General features: G+C 47.4%; 1 protein-coding gene across 2 annotated transcripts in view; it reads left to right on the top strand.

Moving 5' to 3' along the window:
* Positions 1 to 7275, top strand: part of LOC307206982 (3',5'-cyclic-AMP phosphodiesterase 4C-like) — a 51997-nt gene extending 44722 nt beyond the window's left edge. For both annotated transcript variants that reach the window (XM_079960549.1, XM_079960550.1), the window contains 6 exons: positions 444 to 608; positions 1207 to 1306; positions 2265 to 2419; positions 2741 to 2863; positions 3635 to 3817; positions 4360 to 7275. In XM_079960549.1, the coding sequence (XP_079816675.1) occupies positions 444 to 608; positions 1207 to 1306; positions 2265 to 2419; positions 2741 to 2863; positions 3635 to 3817; positions 4360 to 4860 (1227 nt within the window). In that variant the 3' untranslated portion in view covers positions 4861 to 7275. The remainder of the gene's footprint in view (positions 1 to 443; positions 609 to 1206; positions 1307 to 2264; positions 2420 to 2740; positions 2864 to 3634; positions 3818 to 4359) is intronic.
* Positions 7276 to 16801: the final 9526 nt, after the last annotated feature.

Raw genomic sequence — 16801 nt, 5'->3', positions numbered from 1 at the left:
ACAGGGCGGCCGCCACTACTGTAATCGATGTGGATCATCATAAAAGATGTGGGAGGAAATGATTCATAATAGGACCCACAAAGGGGAGGATGGAATTCCAGGAGATTCCTTGGAATCTTCTTTTGATGATTCATGTTTGATATATCTCTGTGAAATTTTAATTTGAAAAACCAAATAAATTAATTTAAAAGGGGGGAAAAAGAAGAAGTCCTTCCTTTCATCTGCCCCAGATCTCCTGACATTCAGCCCACGAATGTGTGCAATTTAATTGACACCTGTCATATAACCTCTCACTTGCTGAAAAGTCTCAGGCCATGGAATGAGAGGCCACAGGCTCCCTGCATAGAGACCCCGTTTCGAGACCCTCACCACGCTTTTTAAAAAGTGCTTTTTAAACGACTGACAAGTCAGGGGCGCCTTCTTCTGCACCCTTCGCCCCGCAGGAAAGAGACTTGCTGAAATCTTTCCAAATTCCCGCTGACACCTTCATCACCTTCATGATGACCTTGGAGGACCACTACCACGCAGACGTGGCCTACCACAACAACATCCATGCGGCTGACGTGGCCCAGTCCACCCACGTCCTGCTCTCCATGCCGGCTCTGGAGGTAAAGAGGGAATTCTGGGGAAGGCGGGGAGGGGAAGAGTTTGGGGGTCACACAACATAACTCTGCTGGCCTTTTTAGCGTGTGGCTCGCAGTATCATAGAACTATAGTGTCGGAAGGGACCCTGAGGGTCATCCAGTCCAACCCTCTGCAATGCTGGAATCTCAGCTTAAGCATCCATAGCAGATGGCCATGCAACCTGCTGAATCTCTAGTGGCAGAGAGTTCCGCAGGACTGGGCTGATGACACTAAAGACTTGGTTGCTCATTGCTTTTCAACTTGGGGAACAGTTTATATTGCAGGCTACCCTGTGGTCCTCGGATGAAGGTGCTGTAGAAATTTAATAAATAAATACAATGAAAAAATGAGCAACAGCATTACAGCAGTTGGGCTGGTGGATTCCCCCATCTGAAAACTGGCTGCCAGATTCTGCCCCAGCCTTGCAGTAATCCAGCCTTTGAGGACCACAGTGGTCACTTGCCTCCTGACCATGCCAGTGCCCAGCCTGGCTCCCCAGTTTGAGTTTTGCTCACCCCATCATTAGCTCTGTCCTCCTCACTTTCCTCCCCTTTTTGTCTCCCCTCCATCTGCTCGCTCTAGGCCGTCTTCACCGACTTGGAGATTTTGGCCACTATCTTTGCAGCCGCCATCCACGACGTCGACCACCCTGGGGTCTCCAACCAGTTCCTGATCAACACCAGTGAGTAGGCCGTGTCGGCTGATTGGGGGCAATTTCCGTCTTTCCAGCTGTTCCCGAGAACGTCTCCTCTTGTCCTTCCTTCCTTTACCTGGGGCAGGTTTGCCTCACTTTGCACAGGACATCCCAAAGTGAAGCGCAAAAAGCGATAACAAGAAGCGATAACAAGAGGACAGGATGCTGGACTAGGAAAAGGGCCTCTTGTAGCCTGATAGTTGTGCAAATGTGTGGGATGTGATCCATGAGAGGCAGTCAAGTACAACATTCCTTGTAATGCTAGAGAAGGCATGCGAGGGAATGTTTGGTCCAGCTGGTCGAAACTCCCTGTTCCTCCTGGCTGGAGCATCCTTCCTTTTGCATGTGACCTTACCTGTCCAGGTAATAAAAGGACGAGTCACGCAGCACCTCTCTCTCTTTTTGACTTCCTTCTTCGTCTGACCAGCTTTTAGCTAGGACTGCTCTGCTGATTTTAGAAGCACTGGGATTATTCCCCCATATGGGGCAGATCCACATCTACATATTTGTAGCTAAGTCTGCCTCCAGGAATCCAACTGTGAACTGATGTGAGTCAACTTCTTTCACTGACTTTGAATAAGATTGTGGCGTCTTTATTCTTTTAAGAGGGATTCAAGGGAATTTACCAGGAACATACAAGTCAATCTGAGACAGATTGAATTGTATGATAGTGAGAGGCTCACACAAGCCTGCAACCAGCTATCTGCTGTGCATGTAAAAGGGGAATGTAACTCGGCTACATAAAGGAACTTGCTAGCGCAAGTTAGGAAAGATATGAATAAACAATATATCCTCTCCTGCCACCCGGAACATTCCCTCAAAATGTTGTTCGGCTGCTTCAAGCCCCTATGCGAAGCTGCTCCCTTACTCTCTTTCTCAGCCACATGTATGGCCTCTGATCTGGAGGCATCACCTGTCAAACTGACCACCCTTTTCCCGTCCCTAGATTCGGAGCTGGCGCTGATGTACAATGATGCGTCGGTACTTGAGAACCACCACCTGGCCGTGGGCTTCAAGCTCCTGCAAGAGGAAAACTGCGACATCTTCCAGAACATCTCCAAGAAGCAACGGCAGTCTCTTCGCAAGATGGCCATCGACATGGTGAGTTGCTCAGGGCTTAGCTTATTTTGGGAGCTGCTGTTTTGTTTAATATTGCTTATTTTGTTCGATAGATTATAAACAGCGTGTTTATTTGTTAATCATATAATATGGCTTTTCCTTTAGTTGTGATGTTTGGCTTATTTTTTAGTTGTTGCCTTGTTCACAGTGTTTTATAGACTGTAATTGTTTCACTGCTGATTTGCTGTATTTGTGATGTTCTAATACGTTTTATCACGTTGTTATTATTTGTTGTTTGGGATTAATTTGAAGGGAAAGCTGCATAGAATAAAATCCTTTCCCTCCCGTGGTTTCTGGTCTCAGGTCCTGGCAACAGATATGTCCAAACACATGAACCTTCTGGCTGATCTGAAGACGATGGTAGAGACCAAGAAGGTCACCAGTTTGGGGGTCTTGCTTTTGGACAACTACTCCGACCGCATTCAGGTGAAACTTCTTTTGGAGGGGACAGGGGTTGGATGATCCTTCAGGGGGAGGGCAACCCCATCCAGGGCAGGAAACGGACCCATTTCTCAGACACACAAACTTGGCAGGATTCGAGCTCCGCTCACTTTTGCTCATCCATCCTGCCACTGCATCCCATTGTAGCTCGGCAGTGTGAATCCAAGATTAAAATCAGGATATAATTTTATACAACATGATATATCTTCATAGGGGAGTCTGCTGCCCACCAGGCAGACTCCTCCATCGGTGTCATGGGCATAATAATAATAATAATAATAATAATAATAATAATAATAATTTATTTATTTATACCCCACCCATCTGGCTGGGTTTCCTCAGCCACTCTGGATGGCTTCCAACAAAAGATTAAAAATACATAAAAACATCAGTTGTTAAAAACTTCCCTAAACAAGGCTGCCTTCAGATGTCTTCTAAACATCAGATAGTTGTTTATTTCTTTGACATCTGATGGGAGGGGGTTCCACAGGGCGGGCGCCACCACCGAGAAGGCCCTCTGCCTGGTTCCCGGTAACTTCACTTCTCGCAGGGAGGGAACCGCCAGAAGGCCCTTGGGAGAGGGACCCCGGTGTCCGGGGTGGAGATGCTCCTTCAGGTCTACTGGGCCGTTTAGGGCTTTCAAGGTCAGCACCAACACTTTGAATTGTGCTCGGAAACGTCCTGGGAGTCCAATACGTCCCTCCAAATGTCACCCGAGGGTTCACGCTTGACAGCGACGCATATCTGCTCTTCCAGGTGCTGCAGAACATCGTTCACTGCGCAGACCTCAGCAACCCGACCAAACCCCTGGAGCTGTACCGCCAGTGGACGGACCGGATCATGGTGGAATTCTTCCACCAGGGAGACCGGGAGCGGGAGAAGGGCATGGAGATCAGCCCCATGTGCGACAAGCACAACGCCTCCATAGAGAAGTCCCAGGTGGGTGCGCCAAGGGGGGCTTGTTGATGGGTTGGGGGGGAGCACCCTCCAAGGAGGAGCCACACCTGCAAACGAGGGGGCTTCCTGTGGAAATACACTGTCTTTCGAGTTACAGCTTCATCTCCCTACACAATTGTGAGCGTTTTGTGGGTTTCCGATGCCGAATGCATGTTCAAATATTTCTCGCTGTCTGCTTTCTGTGACCATTCACCAAACTTTCCGCTTGCACCTTGTAGGATTCCCTTTTGGAGGGGGCCACAGACATCTTCTGCATCTGGTTTCCTAATTTATTTTATTTAATGTTTTGACCCAACCTGGACAGCTTTTTTCCTTTTCTTGTTTTAAGGAGAGCGGGTGACGCCTCTGGTTCATTTCTGAGTTTTGCCAGCCGGTTTCCAGTCACACCTTGTATTTATCTGAGCCAGTTGCAAAAATGCATTATTTTATTTTACTTTTTGAATTGAGACTGGTGTCCTGGGAAGCGAAGGGTGTTCCTTGCATCTGCGTCCTCTCAGCCCCTGTCTTTGTCTCCCTTCCGGCAGGTGGGATTCATCGACTACATCGCTCACCCGCTCTGGGAAACCTGGGCTGACCTCGTCCACCCGGACGCCCAGGAGATCTTGGACACCCTCGAAGACAACCGCGAATGGTACCAGAGTATGATCCCGCACAGCCCCCCACCGCCCCCTGACGGGCTGGCGTCCGAGAAAGGAGCCCCTGACAAGTTCCAGTTCCAGCTCACATTGGAAGAGGAAGACGGAGAGGAGTCGGACGCCGAGAGCCCCCTGGAAGAAGACCACAGCGAGGCGAAAACCCCAGGGACCACTGATGACTCAGAGTCGGCCCCCGAGCCTCTGGCGTCCCCCATGGACAAGCAGGGCAGCCCCCCAAGGAACGTCCTGGCAATGCAGAACTTTGATAACCGGAGGACACTCTTGCAGAGTGACGGGGGCTCTGCCACGGGGGCCACCACCAAAAGGAGGACAAGCGAGGCCGGTCTTGATCAAGAAGGCAATATCACCTTCCTGCCCCTTGGGACGTAATGGGGGAAGTGGGGTTGGGGAAAAGGCACTGTTGTCGCTCCATCTTGGCGGCGTCACGGGGTGGTGGTGTCTTGAAAGGCCTCTCCGCCACCGGAAAAAGGTCCGCCATGGTGGTTTCCTTGCCCTCTTCCCGAGAAAACTGTGGAAGAACGCCAACGGCGGGCGTGTGCCCAGGGGCAGAAGGCCACGCCTCACCCCTCCTGTCTTCCTCCCAGCATTTTCCGCCCATGGAGCCCAGGTTGTGCCACATGCCCAGCCGTGGGGAGAAATCTTCCCCCTTCCTCCTGGGACCTGCGTGGTTCCAGTGTTGACGGAGCCCACAGGAGAAGAGGATCCATGAGCGACCGCAAGCTTTGTGGGCAGAGGGTCACCAGTTCCGTCCTTGACAACTCCTGTTTTTTTTTTTTTATGATTTTGGGTAACCTCAACAGGCTGAGAAAAGGCCTTTTCCCCCATCTTTGAGGATCCGTTGGGGGTCTGTCTAAACGCATATGAACCGCCCGACTTGCATTCTCTCCAAATGTTGATTTCCCTGGTGGGGTGGCGGAGCTTGGGCTGTGTGTGGTCCAGGTTGAATCCCGCTTCTTGGTCCAGGTTCGAATCCCACTTCAGCTTGAGACCTTGCGTGCGACTTGGGATGGATGGGTGAGTGGCACTGGACTTGGAAAGGCCCCTTTTGGGTGTTGCTTCTGCAAGCGGAGGGCTGTGCAGAGAGAAATCACCCAACGCCGCTCTCCCCATCACAAGCAAACCAGCATCCCTCCAGCGACCTGAGAAATTATCCAGTTATTGCGCTTCACCCATGGGAGCAAGAAGCCCTTGCCCAGCAATGGGAGATTCACCTCCTTTATCTTCTCCCTTTCTAAGTCTGCTCCTGGAACCTGCAGGAATCCAGGCCTTGCTCCACGTTTTCTCACCCCCGATAGCCGTGCTGGAAACAAACTTCAGCAGGCTAACATCCCGCGCTGTCTTTTCTCCTCGATGGAAATATTTATAGACAGCTATTTTTAAAAAAGAAGAAGAAATCTGCCATGTTTTTTCTCTTCAAGGCACTGCTTCGGAATGAAAACACCCCTTACATTTCCTCCCCCACCCTTTCCATTTTCCATTTTCCTCTTTTGCAGTGTCCCCCCCCCCAGAAAGGGCAGAATGGATATAAATACTTTCAGGATTTGGGAAGAGATGAAGCTGGGTATTTTTAAAAGGAGATCGGGGTTGGGGATGTTCTCGGGAACAAAATAGGAAATGAAGAAGACATCCAGGGGGGGTGCATGTGAGGGAGAGAGACCCTGCGGGGTTAATTCATCTTTAGAGCAGACCCCTTAAGACTCTAAGAATCTTATATACAGTGGTGCCTTGGTTCTCAAACTGAATCCGTTCCGGAAGTCCGTTCCAAAACCAAAGCGCACTTTCCCATAGGAAGTCGTGCAAAACGGGTTAATCCGTTCCAGACTTCTAAAAGCAACCCCTAAAACTGCAATTTAACGTGAATTTTACTATCTAATGAGACCACTGATTGATAAAACGAAAGCAACCACCAATGCACTGTGCTACAAAATAAATAAGACAGTATTGTAGATGGTAAATTTCTTTTAAAAATCTTGGCTGCACTGATGATAGTCATTGTTTGGATGGGGGGCTTTTATCCATTTCCGCAGTCACACAATCAATCCATCAGTAGCTGAACTGGGTTCCGCACGGTCACAGAAACAAATGAACAGAAAAAGCCTCAGAAACAAAAACGCAAAATAAAGAGCAAAAACCAAAGCGCCAAACTTAATCCGTTCTGGAAGTCCGTTTGACTTCCAAAATGTTCTAAAACCAAGGCATGGCTTCTGATGGGGCAGGCACCCAGGAAACAATAGCCGACAGCCGCATTGGACGATCGGCTTCCGAAAAACGTTCAAAAACCGGAACACTCACTTCCAGGTTTTCGGCATTTGGGAACCAAGACATTTCAGTACAAAGGTACCACTGTACAAGCAAGGAAATTGGGATGGGGGGAGTCCCCAAGCCACAGCAAACGAGGCTACCACCTTTAATTTATTAGATGAGTATATATTTTACAGAGTTTTTGTAGCCTTAACAATAATAACCTGGAAGTGCTGAGTTTGAAGTGTGCTAACCCTCACAACCAGTCCGCTCACCTCTGTTTCATTGTCCGATACTGATATTACTGTGACTTGTGTTCAGAAACACTGCATTATGTCTGTGTATATAATATAATATTTTTTTTTCCACATGGCACTTTGAGTTTCCTGACCGGCCGCTGAGCCCTTGGCTGGGAACGGCACCTTGTTTTTCTACGGCACCTTGTCTCCCTCAGTATAATTTCCATGTAAAAAAACCAAATGCTGATTTATTTTATTTTATATATTTTTTAAAAATCATGCTATAAAGCTACAGCACTTGAAACCTAAGTCTCTGCGCCAAAGATCTTGCGATAACAGAAAAATGGGCAAAAAAAAATGTTGTTGGGTGGGAAGATGGAAGTGCGGTGAGTTGGTTGTGATTATTATTATTTATGGAATTTATATACCGCCCTATACCCAGAGGTCTCAGGGCGGTTTGCAGTGGCAGTGATGAGGGAAGGGAGAAGGAGATACAGGTAAATTTGGGGAGAAATTCAAAGGAATAGAGAGCCGACAATATGATGGCTGAGAACACATTTATTATTACAGTATTATTATTATATATACACCACTTCATTGTAAAAAAAAGCAACCTGGGGCAACCCAATCAGATGGGTGGGATACAAATAATAAAATTATTATTATTATGAAGAGCACCAGAGGCTACTAGGCAATATGAAAGGGCCTTCCTGCTTTAAACCTTCCCTCTTTCCCCCAGAATACACTTTGAGAGGCATCATTAAGGCATCATCACTACATCACTAGCATGCCACAAATGGGGGGGGGGGGTAAAAGGTGAAAAATAAAGGATCCCCGGATGGTGAAGTCCAGCCAAAGGTGACTCTGGGGTTGCTGCACTCATCTCGCTTTCAGGCCGAGGGAGCTGGCGTTTCTCCACAGACAGCTTTCTGGATCATGTGGCCGGCAGGAGAAACCGCTTCTGGCGCAACGGGACAGCATGACGGAAACCAGAGCGCACGGAAACGCCGTTTACCTTCCTGCCGCAGCAGTGTATCTACTTGTGCTGGTCTGCTCCCAAACTGGTAGGTTGGCAGGAGCTGGGACAGAGCTATGGGAGCTGACCCCATTGGGCAGATTCAAACCACTGACCTTCTGATCAGAGGCTCAGTGGCTTAGACCAGGGGTGGCCAACTCCCAAGAGACTGTGATCTACTCACAGTTAAAGACTGGCAGTGATCTACCAGCTTTTTTGGGGGGGGGGGGTTCAGGTCAAAGTTGATGAGCTTTTTTTAAGGAAGGAATGCCCTGTTTTGGGAGGTTGAGGTCAAGGTTGTTGAGCTTTCTAAGGGGGGAAGAAAGCCCCTTTTTGGGGGGGTGCAGGGCAATTTAAATGTTGAACTTTGGGGGGGGGGAGCCAGTGATCTACCACAGATATCTAGTGATCTACCGTTACATCACTATCTACCTGTTGGAGGTGCCTGGCTTAGATCAAAGCGCCCCCTGTGTCCTAGGGGAGGGGTATACAAGGGTTACACAAGTTCAACATTAGGTCTCTGGATCAGATACCTTTCCCAAGGCCTCTTAAGTCCCCATCACTGAAAGAACAATCAAACTCTTGACATGTCCTTGTCCTCCGGAGATGGGCTTTCAGAACACCTGCCTCTGTTGCCCCCTGGGTGGGGGGCCGTGGATGTGCTCTCCCGCTTGGGGAATTCTGCTGGGTTGCCCTGTTCCTGCTTCTTAGTTCATGGAGGGAGGTGGAGCCCAAACTCACCTTTCTCTCAGGGTTCAAATGGCGTTGGAATGAGGAGAGTATGGATTTTCTACGAATTTATGAAGCTAGGCATCTTCCCTGGGCTGTCAAGTTGAAAGGATACATTCAGGCATAATATTTGTAACATTGCAACAACTTTCAAGATGTGCCCCCCATGTCATTTCCGTAACACTATTTCAATCGTTCAGTCCTTCAGGGCATCTCTAGGGAGAAGCTCTGCCCAAAGCCCTCCAGAGCCGCTGCTTCCTACACTGCTCTTGAGACAGCTCCTTTCTTCAGAACCATGAGGACTAGACCAGGGGTAGGCAACCTAAGGCCCAGGGGCCGGATCCAGCCCAATCACCTTCTCAATCCAGCCCACGGATGTGTTTTCACATGAGTAGAATGTGTCCTTTTATTTAAAATGCACCTCTGGGTTATTTGGGGGGCATAGGAATTTGTTCATCCCCCCCCCCAAATATAGTCGGCCCCCCACTGAAAAGGTTTGCTGACCCCTGAAGGACACTTCCTTCCTTCCTTCCTTCCTTCCTTCCTTCCTTCCTTCCTTCCTTCCTTCCTTCCTTCCTTTTTTCCTTCTCTCTTTCTCTCTCTTTCTTTCTTTTTCCCTCCTTGCTTCCTTCTCTCTCTCTCTCTCTCTCTCTCTCTCTCTCTCTCTCTCTCTCCTTCTTTCCTTCCTTCCTTCCTCCCTCCCTCCTTCCTCCTTCCTCCTTCTCCTCTCTCTCTCTCTCTCTCTCTCATATCTTGATCTGCCAGGAGAAAGGACCCTGGGGCAGTGGCTGGGCGACCCGGAATGGACAATGAAAGAGGGGTGATGATCTCATTCCTCAAGTCTTTATCAAGAGGGCAAGCCATGTCTTATGATGCACTCTTTCATGGAAGAAGAGAGGCTCTGCCGGGGTATTTGACGTTCTTCTTGTTACAAGGAGAAGATGACAAATGCCCCTTTTCACCGCTCACCCCCAACCCTCCTTCCCTCTCTGCAAATCCGTCACTGACAGGCCCGGCTTCCAAATAACATAAATATTTAAGCCCAAGGTGGGACAGCTTATCTTTGCTGCTGGCTTGCTGCTTCCCCTCGGCACCCTTGATTCATTGCATGCATGTCAACGCCCGGATTTGTGGATTGCAGTTGGGGGGCCAGTTGGACCAGCTTGCAAGAGCTCCCATTTCTCATATATATATATATATAGGTAAAGGTAAAGGTCAGTCTTGACAGACTCTGGGGTTGTGCGCCCATCTCACTTAAGAGGCCAGGGGCCAGCGCTGTCCGGAGACACTTCCGGGTCACGTGGCCAGCGTGACATCGCTGCTCTGGCCAGAGCCAGAGCCAGAGCCAGAGCCGCACACGGAAACGCCGTTTACCTTCCCACCAGTAAGTGGTCCCTATTTATCTACTTGCACCCGGAGGTGCTTTCGAACTGCTAGGTTGGCAGGCGCTGGGACCGAGCAGCGGGAGCGCACCCCGCCGCAGGGATTCGAACCGCCGACCTTTCGATCGGCAAGTCCTAGGCGCTGAGGCTTTAACCCACAGCGCCACCTGCGTCCCATATATATATATATATATGGGACGCAGGTGGCGCTGTGGAATGCTTTGGTTTTGGAACGGACTTCTGGAACAGATTAAGTTTGAGAATCAAGGTACCCTGTATATATATATACAGGGTACCTTGATTCTCAAACTTAATCTGTTCCAGAAGTCCGTTCCAAAACCAAAGCATTCCAAAACCAAGGTGCGCTTTCCCATAGGAAGTCATGCAAAACCATTCCAGACTTTTAAATATTTAGTCGTGTCTGACTCTTCATGACCCCCTGGACCAGAGCACGCCAGGCACTCCTGTCTTCCACTGCCTCCCCCAGTTTGGTCAAACTCATGCTGGTAGCTTCAAGAACACTGTCCCACCATCTCATCCTCCGTCCTCCCCTTCTCCTTGTGCCCTCCATCTTTCCCAACATCAGGGTCTTTTCCAGGGAGTCTTCTCTTCTCATGAGGTGGCCAAAGTATTGGCAGTGATCCCCTTTGTGGATCACTGCCTTGCCGTGGCGAAGGGGCTTGAATAACTCAGGGAAGCTATGAGCTACGCCGTGCAGGGCCACCCAAGATGGACAGGTCATAGTGGAGAGTTTTGACCAAACGTGATCCACCTGGAGCAGGAACCAGCAAGCCACTCCAGTATCCCTGCCCAGAAAACTCCATGGACAAAGACAACAGGCATATAAAAGTTATGATGCTGGAAGATGAGCCCCTCAAGTCGGAAGGCGTCCAATATGCTACTGAGGAAGAGCGGAGGACAAGTAGATTCAGAGCTGATGAAGTGGCTGGGCCAAAGCCGAAAGGACGCTCAGTTGCAGATATGCCTGGAAGCGAAAGGAAAGTCCAATGCTGTAAAGAAAAATATTGCATAGGAACCTGGAATGTAAGAACCATGAACCAAGGTAAGTTGGATGTGGTCAAAACTGAGATGGCAAGACTTTTAAAAACAACCCCTAAAACAGCAAATTAATGTGAAACGTGCAAAAAACTGGAGGTGTGAAGGAGGCGATGAAGACAGGGGAAGTCAAATGGCAAGGGAAGCACCGATGAAAGGCATAGAGGGAAATCGGCATGTCCTATTCCATGATGATGATAATAATATTTTATTATTTTTACCCCGCTTATCTGACCAGGTTGCCCCAGCCACTCCAGGCGACTTCCAACATATATAGAAACAGAACCGATGTCTTCTAAAAGTTGGATAGCCACTTATCTCCTTGGTTCGGGGGGCCACATAACTAAATCCCCTTCCAACATTTCTCCCATGAAAACAGGGAGGTGCTAAGGAAATAATAGTAATAATAATAATATAATTTGTTATTTATACTGCACCCATCTGGCTGGGTTTCCCCAGCCACTCTGGGCGGCTTCCAACAAAATATTAAAATACAATAATTCATCGAATATTAAAAGCTTCCCTGAACAGCAGAAAAGTGGGATCAAATCAGAAATCTTCTGTAAATCCTGGGAAATAGGAGCACTTGGAGCGTGGTGCAGCTAGGCCGGGACCTGTGCCTCTGTGCATGTGCAGAGTTCCTCCCCTCTGCAGCAGCTATGAAGGGATTCTTCCAGGATCCTTGCAACAACCTGGATGTTTCCAAAACCTAAACTTAAAATTGGAGTTAGGTTGCCACCTTGTGGCCACATGGCAAGTCGGTTGAATCTTCCGCCACATTGAAACAGATTAATGAACCGATACAAATCCCGTTCATTTTCCCCTCCAGCACCAAAAAAATTTTTAATAAAAATAGTGGACCTTGCCAGTACAGAGGATGGAAAAAGTTGGTTCCAATAGTGTTTCTTTTTACTTTCTTCTCCTGCCAGCCTCTGATTGGCTGTGGTTCCAGGAGGGAGATTGAAATAGACTCAGATTTCATGCTCTTTATTGCAGCTCGAAAAACAGTGAATGAATTTCCCCCCAAACCCCAGGCTTGAATATTTACACAATCAGTGTCCCGTCTGATTGGTTGATTATGTTTCCCTCCTGGGGTCTGATTAGGCCAATCAGGTTGTTGCGTTATAGGATCCTACCTGCCTATTGGTCTAGGATCCAAGCTTAGTACATAACAGAGTTTAAAAGGAGAGGCTTTGGAATTAGGGGGTGGTTGAGTTGAGGTGGTTGAGGAGGGAGGTTGGGAGGATAGGTCGGAAGATTATTATTATTATTATTATTATTATTATTATTATTATTATTAATTACTTATACCCCACCCAGACACTCTGGGCAGCTTCCAACAAGAGATTAGAAATACATTAAAACATCAGTCATTAAAATAAAACCCAACTTCCATAAAGAGGGCTGCCTTTTTGGCAGAAAGATGTCTTTCTGGCCATTCCTCTGTGGTGGTAAATACTCAATTCCCAAACCCAGGTCACAGGCTCGCCCTATTCACACACAGATATGCCCTTAAGACAACGGAGAGGTTTTCCCATTTCCTTTGTCCTTGCAGGAGAAACATTTGAGGTCAATTGGGGAGAGACAAAATGGTTTCAGGACTTTTTTCCTGTACTGTTTCAGACATGTGACTTGTATATTTATTTATGTATGTGTTTGCCTGGTACATTTACAGTGGTACCTCGGGTTACAAACACTTCAGGTTACAGACTCTGCTAACCCAGAAATAGTGCTTCAGGTTAAGAACTTTACCTCAGGATGAAAACAGAAATTGTGTGCCAGTGGCAGCGGGAGACTCCATTAGCTAAAGTGGTACCTCAGGTTAAGAACGGTTTCAGGTTAAGAACGGACCTCCGGAACGAATTAAGTTCTTAACCCGAGGTACCACTGTATTTTATATCTCAGACCTTACAATTCTCCTAATAAGAGGAATTAGGCCAGGAATTGGCTGGGAGGCTGAGGCGGAAAGAGGAGAAGGAGAAGGTGGCAAGAGTCCGTCTCCTTGGGTCTCCTCCTTCCGGTCCGGAGGGGAGAGATTCTTCTAGAAAGAGAAGCCTCCCAAAGCGGAGATCTCTTGGCTCCCTCAGGAGGAACTGACCGAAAGAGCCAAAGGATTGAGTGCCAAACAACGGAGTCAACCTTGAAGGGAAAGAACATTGTCAGCTGAAGTCTCCAAAGTTTTATCCCCCCGTGTCATAGACTTCCTTGTCAAAGAAAACCGTTCTTGTTCATTTGAACAAATCCTGCCTGAGACTCCTAATTGTTAAGTTTTACCTCACGCAAGTCCCTACAAGGTAGTAATCTGAGGTAGTTTGAGGGAATTGGTGGAAGTGGGCGCTCCGTTTTGAAGTGAGAGGCCGTTGCATATCAATTGGGGGCAGCGCCGTGATCCGAAGGGAAAACCCACACAGAAACGGAGCCAGAGACACAGAACAGCCAGTTTCATAAAGTACTAGATTTATTTGATTAAAAGGAGGAAAATTTCCTGTCAGAAAATGACCAGCAAGCGCCAAGCCAAAGAGACTCGGGATGACCCAGTGCAGAGCTGCTGCATCTGAGGAAAATCCTCACCCTGAATGAGAGATGAGGAGACTAAGATTGGAAGTGGCTAAAGTTGAAGCAGAGAAAGAAAAACATCAAGCTGAGCAGAAGTTGTGTTCTGTGAGACAGGCGCTCCATTTTGAAGTGAGAGAAAGGGGCCCAATGGCGCCAAGGGGAAAAGGGCCGTCACAATATTCCCAAGCCTTTGCAACTTGACCCATCTCTTCTAATGCTGCTCTCTCCTTTGGAAACTGAGCAAAAGTTTTCTCCGTCTTAGTAATAACACTATCTATGTTCCTTTTTTCTTTTGGACATCCTTGAGGAAAATCAAACGGTGGAACCGAGCAGGGGAGGGAGAAGCGGTTTTGGCTTCTCTGGGCCACAGACTCCCCAAAACCGGCCGGTCTGGGCAGCCAGGCAGCCATTGTGGAAGGGAGGAAGGTGGGAAACTCCAGAATTGGAATTGAGAACTGCTGCCATTTTGCTGAGGCAAAAAGCAGAGAAAGGGAGGGAAAAGGCCAGGCGGGAAAGTTCTGCAACCTGCACCAAAAACGAAAGAGAACAAACTCTTTTTGTGCCGGCTGAGCGATGCTGCAACTCAGGTGATGCTCAAGGACTACTTAAAAAGCATAACTAATGTTATGAGAATTAGAAGGTCTAAGGTATTATTAACATTCATTGGTGGCAGTGCCATGATACGAAGTGAAAACCCACACAGAAACGGACCCAGAGACACAGAACAACCAGTTTCATAAAGTACTAGAGTTATTTGATTAAAAGGAGGAAAATTTCCTGTCAGAAAATGACCAGCAAGCGCCAAGCCAAAGTGATGCTGCAGAATTAGAAGGTCTAAGGCATAAAATAAATGTTCATAAACGTACCAGGCAGACACATACATAAGTATATAAACCACATGTTTGAAACAGTACAGGAAGACAGTCCTGAAGCCCTTTGGACTCTTTCGGGGACCTCAACTATTCCTCTGCAGTTTGGATGGAAAGGGGAAAAGCTTCCCCCTTGTCTCCCTGCTCCCAAATCCTGCCTGAAGGGGAATAGGGGGAGCCTGAGACCTGGACTCAGAAATTAAGAATTGATCATCACAAAAGGAGGGCCAGGCTCTCCAGGTAAACCCATCAAGAGGTATCCTGGCAGACAGGATTTCTGCTGTAGACAGCCAGGAATGCCAGAGCAAAACAGCCGCCAGTCGGCTTGGTCTTGATTGAAGACTGTCGCGACAGGACTCCCACCTGCCCCCAGGGGGAACAAGATGGAAGCCCTGAACAAAAGAGAACCCAAACTTTTATTAGCTGCTCATCCCCATGTTACACCCCCCAAAAAACTACCTTACGGTTACATCATGAAAGGGGGGGAGGTCTGGTGGCCGGAATCTGAGCATCCTGCCCCATGGTTCCCCTTGCCCTCCACCAAACACCCATCAAGGGTCACCAAAGAGATATTCACATTTCCCTGTTTCCCAGCCAAGCTCATCCCACCCTTCTGTCTTCATCTGGGTTTGGTATTTCTGGCATGGCTCCCTGCCTGGCCCTCAGGTGTCAGGAGGCCAGGGATGATCCCTCAGGCAGAGGGGCTGCTGAGCAGCTGAGCTGAAGTTTCCCCAGGGAGCCATTGATCAGGGAATTCTGACATTTGGGATCGTGCAGCAAAGCCCTTGGAATAGCTAGGAAGAAACGGCAATGAAGTGTTTTGTGGGGACAAGTCACAAAAGGCACAAAAGGGATGGTGCTGATTTTGGCAGTGGGCTTTGGTGACTTTTGTGATTTGTACATGATATCTGCTGGAGGGGCAACCCCCCCCCCAACCTATACATAAATTCCTGCAACATATACTGTATTTTTCGCTCTGTCAGACGCACCAGACCACAAGACGCGCCTAGTTTTTGGAGGAGGAAAACAAGAAAAAAATTATTCTGAATCTCAGAAGCCAGAAGAGCAAGAGGGATTGAAAGCAGCAATGCCTCTTGCTGTTCTGGCTTCTGGGATAGCTGCGCAGCCTGCATTCGCTCCAGAAGACGCACACACATTTCCCCTTCCTTTTGAGGAGGGGAAAAAATATGGTATATGATATATTTTTTGGGGGGGTCTTGGGCTACAACAGGCATGTCCAAAGTCCATTTCGGGGGCCTAATCCAGCCCCCATGGCAGTGTATGTCCTGGGGTAAAATCCTAAAAAAAAAAAAAAAAAAGTTGAACAACTCTTCAATCCTAAAAGCTCAACAACTTTGGTGTAAAATTGCAAAAAAAAAAACTTCAAAAACTCGTCCATCCTAAAAACTCAACCACTTTGCTCAGCCCTACGATAAGGATTCTATATTGGCTCTTGGGTACCCAAAAGGAGCCGTGTTTTTTCTTATAACAATATTGTTATTGCTGTAAGCAATTAAAAACTTTAGCAGGGTTGACATAAACACGAGGCGTAAAAAATAAACTTCTGGAGAGCAAAAAGATTAAATTTATAAACAGGTTGGAATTGTGATATAAAATAAGGAACCGCAGAGAACGGAGGAGGGAAGTCGAAGAAAAATTTGGTTTTTGTTTAGATGTAGAAACACTGTAAAATGAGAAATGGGGAAAATACAATATTTTTCTTTAAAAAAGAAATTGCCAGTGGAACACAGATAAAATCGGGAAATTTTTTTGAAAGCTAATACGAGTGATGTAATGTTGGCATAATATCATTAATTTCATTTCTGTACCTCTTTATGTTTTTAAGGAAAGAATCTCAAAGCGGTTGACAAGCTACATTAAGGCATCAAATAAAAACCAGAATAAAATGTAAATCATGTCAAGAGGCGGGAGTTCCAAAGTTTTAAGGGCTGCCATGTTGAAAGATGGATAATGTTTTCATCGTAACAGCAGCAATAACCGTGTATTTGGCTTGATATTTTTATTATTAAAAAACCCCTCAATCCATAATTGATCTTATATGGCCAGAAGAATCTCCAGCATCGTTCCTCACAGATTTGTGGATTATATAATTGCTTTGACACCAGTGGGCTTGTATATGTCGTATTTTATTTTATTTTTGTCTGAAACATCGGATGAGCACTTTTTGTGAGGTAAAAATCATGGTGATAATTTAACAGAAAA

Source organism: Podarcis cretensis (assembly GCF_951804945.1).
Source record: "Podarcis cretensis genome assembly, chromosome: 18".
NCBI classification, from domain to species: Eukaryota; Metazoa; Chordata; class Lepidosauria; order Squamata; family Lacertidae; genus Podarcis; species Podarcis cretensis.
This window is presented reverse-complemented; position numbering and strand designations above follow the sequence as displayed.